At 28.7% G+C, this 13050-nt stretch overlaps 1 protein-coding gene and 1 pseudogene across 1 annotated transcript in view; both read left to right on the forward strand.

Annotated features, from left to right (window-relative positions):
- LOC111622131 overlaps nt 1-13050 on the forward strand; it is an 89613-nt pseudogene that overhangs the window by 38130 nt on the left and 38433 nt on the right.
- Nucleotides 2986-13050, forward strand: part of LOC111622133 (CCR4-NOT transcription complex subunit 6-like-B) — an 88239-nt gene continuing 78174 nt past the window's right edge. The window contains exon 1 of the mRNA XM_023364457.1: nt 2986-3773. Coding sequence (XP_023220225.1) covers nt 3275-3773 — 499 coding nt within the window. The 5' untranslated portion in view covers nt 2986-3274. The remainder of the gene's footprint in view (nt 3774-13050) is intronic.

Raw genomic sequence — 13050 nt, forward strand, 5'->3', positions numbered from 1 at the left:
AATCAAAAGACGAGATAAGATTAACGAGAACATTTATTATCTTACATACATCTGACTTGGATTTTATACAAATTGCGAAATCATACCCCAACTTACGCAGTTATCGCTCAGTCCCACCTATCACGTAGGTTCAGGGTATTACTGTATTTAATTAAAATCTTTAGTTCTTAGCATCTTTTTATTTTATTAATTTTAGAATAATTTTAGTTTTTTTTTCTATGAATAATATATTTTCTATTTTACATTTTATATAAAGTAATTATATATTTGTTTTGGTTAATGAAACTTTCATTGTTTTTCCTGTTAAAGCTATAATTTTAAGTAAAATGTCATATTGAGTAAAATATTACTAATGCCATTTTCAATTTTTGAAGTAATTCTAATGCTATTGTCATTTTTTCTCCCTGTAGTCCTTACTGAAAAATATGTACTGAATTGTTATAAATATTTTTGTAGTCCAATAATTAGTAAATTCTATAATATAACGGTATTTTTAAATACATCTTGAAATAATAATATTTATAGATCAATACTAATAATTATAGATCTTTAGAGCTATATTTAGATTAAGTTTTAAATTGCAAAGTTTTTAATGTATTTAATTTATTTAACATCACTTTATTAATTAGTAAAAACTAATTTCAAAACTCTTAGATAAATTTGAAAAAAAAATGTAATAAAATAAAATTTAATCATGTTACTTAACAGAATAAATTATATTTTGTCATTTTTAATAGTATAAGTGAAATTTATTATTTTTAATTGGGTTGTAATAAAATTATCCCTATTATTTAAAGAAATACATTATAACTTCAAAGTGACATATGTTATATCATGTCTTACATTTTTCATTCATATAAACAATAGACAAGAGTGTGTGTATTTATATTCATGTAGTATTTATTCTATTTTAATGGTTAAAGTGCTTACCAAAATAATAAGGAAAATTTTTTTTGTGCCAAGGCAGAATTTATCTTAATCACTAACTATATCGTATTTCTTCCACACATGGGTGATGTACCAATCTATCTATGTATTAGTAACTAAATTGACCTTATTCTCCTTCCTTGCCTTCAACACTGTTTAATGTTGTAATCTTACATTAAATGTATATAGGTCATAGGTTTTATAAGTAAAAAAAAGCGAATTAAAAAGATTTATAAATATGATAAAAGTTGGCTGATTTTTTTATGGAAAAAAAATATATACATACAGACAGACATACAAGAAAAGCTAGTAATACCAACATTTTTTCAAAACTAGTTATATTTTTATAGCCTTTTCTTTACTATTAAATATTATAGAGTAAATGAAATAATACAGAATTAACTGATATGATAAAGTCATTTTCTGTGCTAAAAGAAGTAAATAATTATTATCTAATTATACATGAGTCACAGTTTTTAGCTCCAGGCTGTGATGTATAAAATCTAGTAATATTTTATTTTATGTAAGCTTAATATAAATTAACAGATAGAAAAATGTTTTTAAAGTGAAGAAATAAAGTTAAGAAAAAATATTTTCCTTGAAGTATGTAGTAAGCTCTATTGTTGCATAATTAATATTTTAATATTGCAAAATTTTGGATATAGATTTTTGAACAAAAGTGTGAAAGTTAAAGCCTGTTACATTTCACAAATAAATGAATATGTGATATATTAATTTTTATCCTTGATGTCATTGATAAGTTAAATAAAAAAAACTAATAAGCAATAAATATTATCACATAGATAGTGCAGTTATAGACTAATCTTTGTTCTGAATGCAGTATTCTACTGTAAATGATTACTCATATATGATAAAAGAAAAATTCAGGGATCTTTGACAGTTTCTCAATGACAGTTTCTAATTATGAAAGTTATATTAAATTTTAAATTTGGCATACAAAGTATATGTAACTGCATTGAATATTTTTTTAAATGTAAATAAATCTTTTAATAAAATTATTAAGTTAAATTAATAATATATTACACTTTTATACAGAAAACAAATTTATTGTTCATGGTTACCTGCTTATATATATTTTTAAATTTATTTAGAAATATTGCATTTATATTTTATTACACTTGAATATTAGTAAAATTCATTGTGTGAATGCTAAGTAATTATTTTAAAATTTCTTTCATTTACAAGTATTGAAAAATTCATTCCTTGTATATTTATGAATTACATTATAGTTTTTTAATAGAATTATAAATATTATTTTCAAGTTTGTGATACAAAACTGTAGTGATAATTTCAGAATAAGCAGATAAATATAGTTTACAGAATGTAGTATCTTCAAACCTTTTAAATGCATTATATACCTGTACAATAATTTTATATATTCATAATTTATGTATTTTGTCTTTACTTCAAATAAAGTTTAAGGAAAGAAGATCATCTTTATTCGAATAATAAACGCATTTAAAATTTCATCGAATTGTAGTCATATTTAAGGTCATTAGCTATTTCTGTTGTCTCTATAATCGGTATCAGAGTAGGCGCTATATTAGGATATCGAGTTTAGGGCGCGCTCTAGATAACCCTTAGTTAAAAGAAAAAACTTTTTCCTGATCGAGTCCGGCTTTTCACAATATGTGTATATATATTCACACACCGGAAGAGGGGAATTTTTTTAATGTGGAAAGATTAGGAAAGAAAGCTCAATAGCTACTGTTTTTAACAGGTTTGTGAGATTAATGTAATTTTGCAAATTTATCTAATTTTTGCTCAGATTAATCTATTACTAACGCGCGATTATATTGTTTTTATTAGTGTATGAATTAAAAGGTGTTCGATTGACCCACATCATTCGATCTAACCTTGGGAATCACCCAAACAACTTGATGTAATCAGACCATTATCCTCCGTTCCAAATGAATTGTGACCTCAAAACCTATTTCCTTCCTTAAATCCATAATCATGGTGCCCTTTATTATTTTATCATAATATAGTAGATTATGTTAAAAAAACCGTATTCGCGTTTATGCTTCTTTATATTTGTAAATGTGTTAATATTAATTAGGTTGATAGATGGATACGTTTTGTTAATAAATCTCGCCTAACAGGAGTAGAGCTCTGTGATGTAATCGTAACCACAACCACGTGGTGCGTTACGATACGAAATAAGCGCCGCCTCTTCGTCACGTGGTGTTGCTTGTTGGTTGCTTGAAACGAGGCTCAGTACATTTTCATAGCATCTAGTGTAGTTAGTCTTGTATGTTGTAAATATGCTCATGTCGTTAATCATGGATTGAAGACGTCAGTGTGTTTATCATCCAGTTTTTGGACCATGGGTCCACAACCCGATGTCCACAACGTACAAAAATACATCGGTTCATGCCTTATAAGTCACGGACGGAAAGGTTGGACGGGTCTTCCGATTTATGCTGGTGTTTTAGGGAAACAGACACCACCGACCGATGTTTCTCAGCCCTATAGCAGATTGGCTATACACGCTCAAGGTGCCCCTCTAATTGTCCCACCTGCGGAATCGCCCGACGATCGAGGATTATTTTATCTCACCGGCAATCAGCTGTACGTTTCAGCCAGTCCCCCGAATCCCTATAGTTGGCCCGATAAGGTGAATATCGGATCGGAAGATTCTTCGACTACATCAGACACGAGTTTACCCAGAGTGATTAAACCGAGAAAAAGGAGGAGAAGAGGTAGAAAAACAGGAAGCATCGTCACTTTACAACCATATCAACCATTATGTTATCGAAAATACGTCAATGAAAATTACTGTTCATCCGAAGACGATTGTGATAGTAATGACGGAATCAAAACCGGTAAGCTTATCGATAAATAAAAAAAATACTTATAAACTTGTGCGCTTTTTATAAATCATATCGATTATTTAACATTACGTATGCGAAGTAACAATAGAGAGAGAGCCATAGCAAATTAGGAAAAAAGATCTGGCCAATTATCAATGTAGGACAGTCGGTCAACCCGTTTTGATGGCCACAACATTGGAATAAAGGGTGTCAACAAGAGGCCGAAATATTATCAAAACAGTTCTGGTTTCCAAATTTTCGACTCACTTCCGCGTGTTTCTTCTTTTCGAGAACTAGACCTATATGAAGCAAGTTCACGACCGTGTGGTCGACACCGTTATCTTGTAGGACGATCGAATCGTGACCATCGTTCCGGACAGTTAAGCCGGGAAACCGCGTTCTCTATGCAATAAGCCATCGACCTGTCGTTTTACTTATGGCTTCACTATTCTTCCCGCTTCGACAGTTTAGTTCCGAAACAATTGACCTATTTCCATCCGACGGGGAAGTTCTTATAATGGCCGCTATTGAAGTTTTGCTATTACTCATTGCACGTATATTGCGCTACACGCTTTTGTTTCTACGGCGATCCAGCCACGGTCATTGTTGCCCGGATCTCCTTCGTCTCGACCGCCGATGTGGAAATGAGGTCTGTTCCGCTAGCCCCATGCTGATTGCTAGACCTAAGAAACGTTTCTTAGTTTTCCCTGTTGGAAAGGTGACCTCTCGTTTCTCAATCGGCTCTTAAGCCTTGCGTTTTTTCCTGTATTTTATTATTACGTCTTTCGTTTTTAACCTCTACAGCTTATTTCTTTAATTTTCTTTATTCGACTTTTTTTTTAAAATAAAAAAGGGGGTAATTTTTTCCGAGAGAATACCGAAATTGTTAAAGTTCTAATCCTAAACTCTAATCTATTTGGTCGCTATAGCTTAGGTAATTACTAAGTAACCTGTCTTTTGTCACGGCGCATGCGCTCTGTCCCGTTCCCTTCTTTTCGTCTTACCAGGTGCAAAGTCGGCACAACGGGCATTGCCGTTAGCCATGTATTTGCCTGTTTCAAGGTTAGTGTCAATGACCGAAAGTCACCGTTATTTTGTACTGTCATCCAGTGTGGATGTTGGAACAATTTCAGCCGAATTCATTAACTGTTGCGTGGTCGAAATATAACTATGTCTCTTCCGGAATCTGTTTCGAGCGTTTTTCTCCCTCCGGAAACGTATCTCGTCCAGAAAATTGTTTTAAATTTTGTATCGTAAATTGTCCTTATTTTTCGCCTTTGGTTCTTGCAGTTAAAACATACAGGAATATTTTTAAAAAATACGGCCGTACTTGATACTTGGTTTTACATAAATAAAACTTTATGTGTATATATAAACCTTAAATGCTTTACAAATTTATTAACATTGTACTGTACTGGTTTTTTAAAATTGTTCATGCTTCAAAACGGGCGTTTCTGGTTTGTTATTTCAGTTTTGCGCTAGCTTTTTCGGTCTTGTTTTAATAAATGAATTAGTTTTAAAAATAAATTCATACATTATGTAATCGCATTTTCTAAATTTATTGCTCCATAATCATATTTAGTACTCGGGTTAATTTCTATAAATAAATGTTTAATTATTATACTCTTTTATAATATCATTTATTATGATTAATTATTAATATAATAAATCCGACAATGCATTAAACATTATACCACATTGTAAAACAAATGCGTAAATAACAGATATAGGATTATAATATTTATTAAATCTATTTAAATTTCGAAATAGAGATTTTCTTATTACTCACTATTTTACAATAGATCTATTGTTAGTATTGATTGTTTTATATCAAATTTTATAATTAAAACGTTAAAACCAAACAAATAAATAATTGTGTATAATTTATTCAGTAGCATTAAATAAGACTTATACACTAGGTTTTTAAATTAAAAGAACAAACAATGGCATCATGTGATTCTGTAGTTGTTGCTGCGAATTTTTCCTCATAAGCTCAGTTTTATTAATTATTATTCCCCCAGAACAGTAGTATTTCATAGAAAATATAATAGTTCGAATAATAGAAATAATACGTATTTTAAGCCAATATTTTAAATGGATTTTATACAAAATTTTGGTCTACAGTCTATTTCCATCAAATAAAAATAGAACAAATATCAGGCTGAATTTTACTGCAATTGTAAATAAGTTTATTCGATTAGAATATATATATATATAATAAAATGTACGCGTTGTTCCATTTTTAGATTTATTTCCGTTAGTGATATTACAAAAATAATGACTAATTTAATGATGATACAGAATTACGAAGTGGAACCGTTTCATTGTCTATGTTGCATCTCGCTAGTTGTAAGCGTTTTCGCAATGTTTTCTGAAATTATACTTTTTAAAGAAATCTGTTTACGTTTTAGAAATTTTTAATTCTGCAACCGTATAAACGACCTCGAAGTTAAAAGTATACAATTTAAATGACGCATATCGGGTGACGAAACTCTTTGTTATAAATTAGAATTCCGAATTAAATTATGCTATAAAACCTGTAATTAATTTCAGTACACATTTCTTTAGAAATTATTAAGTAAATTTTACCTGTCACTGTTGTAATCGCAAAGACATTCTGGATTTGGTCTCGTTTAGTATTTTTAGAATCTTTGAACGGATATATCGGTCACGATCCCATATGCTTTTAAAATTTTAAGATTTATGTAGTTTTTCCACGCCTTCAACGTGTGAAAATCTGTTTATCGTAATAATAATCGTATCCTGGAAAACTGGTGAACTGATTTCTGTTCCAGTTCTAATGTAATTTATAAATTTTAATATTTGCAAAATGTCTGACGTTTGTGAATAACTTCTTTTTATAAATTACTTTTATACTTTTGTAGATAGTATCTTTACTTCCGCGTTAACGTTTTATATTTCATTCAAAACAATATTTACATGTAAAAAATAATAAATTAGAAATTTCAATCCCAAACACATTCGTATTTTATGAAAACATTGCTTTAGATTTTTATCGTTTGCATTTAAAAACAGCTTTAGTGAATTGTTGTAAACAGCATGATTCATAAACACAGGTTTTCAATACAGCTGTTAATATAAAATTTTGAAGTAAAATTCATGAAATATGACTTCAAAGTTACGTGATTTTATTAAAATAATTTATCTGGTGGAAAAATAAAACCCTCTGTATTAAATAAACAATGTTTTTGGTGGCGTGATGACTTGCATTTTATTGGTTCCTAAGATAACGAACGGCTAAAGAAATAGTTAGATTGAGCACTGAGATTGACGTCGAAGAAGTATTTTTGAAGCAAGGAACCTGATCAGATATGGTCATATTTTTCCCCAATAAACATATGTTTAAGTTTGTTTTTGTACCGTCTTTTATTTTAGAGGGCTATGATTGACAGGAGGAGGATGACGAAGAATGCGTTTAGAATTAAATAAAGTTAGATGGTAAGGAAAGTATAGAAATAGCAAAGAACAAATAGTAGTGTGTTTGCTAAATAATAATTAATACGGTGCGGATGTAACTAGATACGAGTGGTTCGAAAAATTTAAATTAACCTAAGGATCAAAAACGAATTTGTCATTTTTCATGTTCGAAAGGTTTTGTAATTAAATAATTGTATAGCGTACCCATCGTGGATTCACTAGGCACATACTGGGGATGGCCGGGTGATGAAGGTCCGAACCTGACATACTAGGGACAGATTTGTATTGTCGGTATTTCGAATAATTGATGATGATAAATATTTGCAAAAATATAAAGCTAATGAATGATATGGATATAACCATACGATTAAGTGATTTTAATGTAAGTAACATAAACTTTCTAAAAATTTTATTAAAATGTTTTTCAGTTTCAGTTAAATTTAAAGCCTATTTGAAGGAGTTCAATATGAAAAAGGTCGATTATTTTCTGTTAGATTGTCATTTTTAATGCGAAGTAGATTGCACTGACTATTATCTCCCTGGTAGTAATGGGGGAGAGAGTTATAATTAAAGTTAATTAGTTTTGGATGAATGATCAATTTACTAATCAAGGTAATAACTAACCAATAATTTGAAGGTTTTTTTTATAATCCACTGGTACTTTAATCGGTGATCTATATATACATACCTATTATCCTAAAATAAAAAAGAATCGCTTCTAGTTATTAACTAGATCAATAAAAGATAATTTATTCTGATTTTGGTTAGTAATTTATTGCAACTTTTTTATGTATTACTAGCCAGAATAACAGTCTTGATGGTCTTTTATCAGGTCAAATCGAAACTAAGGTTAATATTAAGCAAACTAAATATAAGAGTGAATTTCCTAATATTCAGAAATGGGAAGTTCTAAATAAAACTTCGAAATAAGGTTAAATAAAGTAACCTAAATTACAACGCTTCCCCCTTCGAAATGAATTACTTGTCCGTAGTAGTTTATCTCCAAACACGATATTTAATGTTTTCAAAAAAATGAATAACTGGAACCAACTAACAATAGAATGGTAATCAAAATAGCGTTTAAACATTATATAGTATATTATTTCGTATGTTTCCGGTAATAAACGCGGCGTGAATTATTATTAGGCCTATTATTATTATTTCTTGAATGTATACTTTAAATTGTAGTAACACAATATCCGATACTTTGTTTGCAATTATTTTATTTTATGAAATTGTGAGAATTACTAAATAGATAATAGCCGGTTGTAATTTTGCACTACAATCAAATATGTGGTTGTGCTTTTAGCATCTGAAACATATTTTAACAGTTTGTGCGAATGATGCTATTCGAAGGCAGAAAAATGAAAATAGGAAATTCGAATTTACTTCATTTAAAACTTGGGGAAAAGATTTTACGTGCCATTCGCGTTAAAAGGATTTAAGTTTACATCTGGTAAATCAAGCACTTTAAGATGTGAAATTTAACTGATAGTGAAATATGCAGTAAATATAAAATGTTTGTTTTATTAACTTAGTCTATTGTGTCTACAATCTATTAATAGGACTTACAAGCATACTGATTTAACTTGCGAATGAAATTGGGGAGATTGAATTAGTCTATTGATTCAAATGAATAAACCTTCTTTATTTGCAACCGTTTTTTCTTTTGAACTAATCTCTCTACTTCAATATACAGGTAATTTCATTCACAAGTGAAATCAGTGTAATAACTCCTGTTAACAGATTATAGTCACAATAGACTAAGACTAATAAAATACAGTAGAACCTCGATTATCCGGACTAATAGGGGATGAAGGTAGTCCGGATAAGGAAAAATCCGGATAATGGAAACAAATACTTTAATTTGTCTTTTAATGATAATACAACACGTTTTCTTTTCGATGACATATCGGTAATATTAAAAATAAATACTGTATTTAAATCGTAATCAAATTTTTAAGAAACAAACGTTCGTATTGAATTTGGATTACTACTGACCAACGCTAACAGACTAGCTATTGTTTGAAAGGCCCTCTGGTGGCTCAAGAAGACGGATTTTATAAAATAAAAAGCAGTTGAAACTGCATTTTTATGAATAACAGTTTGACAAACTATTTATCGTTTTATGACGAGTAAAAATTTTTTGTCGCGTTTTCGGCTTTTAAGTAATGCATGAACCTTCGAAGTGCGAGGCCCTTCGGACCGCGAGGCATAGGCGATGGCCTACGTTGCTCATGCCTTACGCCGCCCTTGGTCATAAAAATGATGTAATTTGAATATAAATTGTTTATAAATACGTATGTGAAGTTATATTTTTATTACGACGCAAAATATATTTAAGAGTTTACGACCACTGTGCCGGGTGAGACGTTGTTGAAACAAAAAATGTTATGCACTCTATCGCGTACATAAACAGTGTCGTAATTCGCCAAGTGCAAATTAGCAAATTCGTAAAATTTTTGTTTATGTTGAACAATCCGGATAATAGAGATCCGGATAATCGAGGTTCTACTGTATGTGTATTTAAATTAATGACAAATGATTTTTTAAAATTAATTTTGCCGAATTGTTTTGAATTAAAATGAAAGGAAATTTAGTAACTTCCAGATTTTTGTGAGTTATTTAATCTTGTGTGATACGTTAAATGATATAATTAACAGAAATAAATCTCTTTTATTTAAAAAGATAGTGTAATTATATTTTTAAAACGAAGTATTCGTATTTAGAAATATGTTAAATATAAATTTATAATACGACTTTCTTCAAAAATATATTACTTGAATTTGGATTTTTAATTGAACTGTCATAGTCCAGGTACCTTAAACTTAGAGGCTGGATTTAATTTTGTCAATTCAAAGATGGACCGTGATTTGCAATGGATACAGTCCTATGTGAATGAAAAATGGGAAAGATGATTAAGAATGAAAATCAATGAAAAATCGCGAGGATTCAAATTAGTATGTGTTCAGACGCCAAAATGGATCAAAATAAAAAAAGAAAATTTATATATTGTCTACTCCAAAATTAGAGTTTAATTTAAAAGTTCTGCGAAAATACTTGACACAAATAATAATAGGCTATAGTCTGTACACTTTAATATTTGTCGAATTTTAGTTACACTCAGAATTTTTATGTATTTCTGTATATAAAATTGATTATATATATATTCTTACATAAGAAATAAACATTACATCAATAACATTAAACTGATACTCAGATTATATACAAAATGATTAATTCAAGGAAAGTCAACGATTTTATTTTATTTGACAAAACGTTTTCGTTCTTCAAACGTTATAACTGTTGTTTCTTTATTCGAGCATCAGAGTAAACATATATGTTAAAAACTAATTCAATTTAGTAGGATCATCGTTAAAAATGTTAAATATCGATGAGCTAAAGATTAATAAACCGCCTGTTTTTGATAAGTATTTAACAATCTGTTAGATAACTTTTATCAAGTATTGGAAAATTCATTTTGCATTAATGTTTATTGATTACGAAATGAAATGTTTATATTTATTTGAACAATGATTTTGTTTACATTTCTGGGTTTTAATAAAACAATATCAAATATAGTAGCCAAGTATAAAATATGAAAGGGAGATACAACAACTGATTCGCTTAGTTCTGTTAGATTGGAAATTTGCGACGTACGTTTGATTCATATTTTACTTTTGTTAGATTTTAAAAATTTTGTTGGAGAATATATTGTCTTTATCTACTAGTTGATAACTATACTGTATTATAACTAAATATTATAAAGGTGCATTCAAAATGTTTACGTATCTGTCTTTTTATATTTTTTCATGAACGTTTCTCTCTAGCGGATCATTAATTATAAATGATCATTTAACTGTGCAGCAATTTTACATTTACAGATGGTTTGTTTTTTTAGAATCAGTTGTATAGATAAGAAAAATACATGCTATTTCTTTATAATTTATTACAGAACTAAATTCTTGGATAAATAATATCTTGAATATATTTTCATTAAAATTTCGTACTTTGGCTAAAATGATTGTTATAATTTTATTTTAGTTCTTTATAATTCCTGTAGTATTATTTATATTATGATTATTTAGTTAATTGACGAAGTAACTGTGTTCAATAGCACAAATTTTTTTCATTTCGTCACTTATATTTTCTCGAATTATCACACAAATCTAAAGTCATGTTCTGTTATATCAAGTGTGCATACATTCTTGTTGATAATTTGAAAATTTTATTATGATTTAAATATCTTCGACCATAATAATATAATTTTTTATACAAATACTAGTTGTTAATTTACAAAAATAAGTCTTACTACAGCTGCAACTCTGTTGGTAATACTAGATTTATAAAATTACTTCATGCCGTTTCATTCACGGAAATCAACTTACAACTTAATGTAATTGAAATTAATAAAAGAAAGAAAGTATGTAATAAAAAGTAAAACGTGTTAAACCATTCAAATCCAAAAACTAATTACTTGATTATTTTTTATAGTTTGCTGTCATTCTATACATCAGGCTTGGCAAATTAAGCAAAACTTCTCTAACAACTTGGAACATTTTTGCAGTGTGAATGACTAAATATGTTTGCATTTCCGCGTGGGAAAGTTTTTGTTTGTACCGTTATAGAATAATAATAATAATAATATCTAATTGCATTTTTCTAATTTTTCATAAAATTATATTTTATATGTTTATGTTGTAATTAAATATATTTTGTTTTAATTATACAGTTAGTATGTTAATGATAATATTCTAATAAATGATAAACTTTATTAATTAATACGGCGTTGGTTTATTATAAAACCACTGACAAAGTAACTATATTCAATTAAAAGTTGCAATTCTTGAAATTCATTTATTCCACCTATTATATTAATAGGAATAAACTTCAGCAGAAAAATTCCACAAACTTTAAATGTATGTAGGTTTTTAGGTTTTTCCACATTTCCCATAAAAATTCCAAGCAGTTCAAAAACTTGAATCGTATCCATTGTCCCAAATGGATTGTTTTGTCACCGATTGATTATATATTCTGTAAAATATCCTTGAATTGATTTTAAAAAATATATATCTCTAGATTGCAGTTTTTGTTACTGTATGATGATGTACTGTACCTTCTATATAATTCGATTATTAAATAATAATTATATAGTATAACAATATATGGAACAATATAAATGTCTGTCATATCTTGACAGACACTATATATATATTCTTTTTTAAAATGCTATACAGTTATAATGAAGTGTAGTAGTTTTTCCTTAGTATTTTTCAGCTGTACGATTTACAATTAATTACGATGTAATTGAAAATTTCAAGAATGTCCTTAATTTATGCATGCATGTATTACAGTATTCTTTGTTATATAATACATACAGGATCTTTCACTAATATTTGGCCAAATTTTACAAGTTTATGGTGGGAAAACCTCAAAGAAATCGAGGGTAGTTTTTTTTATTTAAATCATCAAAGTTTTAAGTTGTGATGTATCAGTAATTAAATTCGTTTACTAATCACAATTTATTTACTAAACAGCTCGTTTTTAAAATTAATTTCTTTAGATTAATTAATTGGATTATATTAGTCAAGAATATCTTTGTAGCTGTTCAACAGTTTCTTCGAGAAACGAGGACACTTCTCAAGAGTCACCATTGTTAGAGGAAGAGCAAGAACATTGGATATGGAGAGCAAGTTTTTGCTAGAATTGATGAGGATCCTAGTATAAATAAAAGACAAATATCTAGATTAATAGGCACCATTTATTCAAGTGTACGGCGTATTCTTTGTGAATATCAATGGTATCTTCGCCATTTACACCAAGTGCTTGCACTTGATGTAAATGATTTTCA

The sequence above is a fragment of the Centruroides sculpturatus genome, unplaced genomic scaffold (assembly GCF_000671375.1).
Source record: "Centruroides sculpturatus isolate CEXI.00-Female unplaced genomic scaffold, Cexi_2.0 scaffold140, whole genome shotgun sequence".
In the NCBI taxonomy this organism is placed as follows: domain Eukaryota; kingdom Metazoa; phylum Arthropoda; class Arachnida; order Scorpiones; family Buthidae; genus Centruroides; species Centruroides sculpturatus.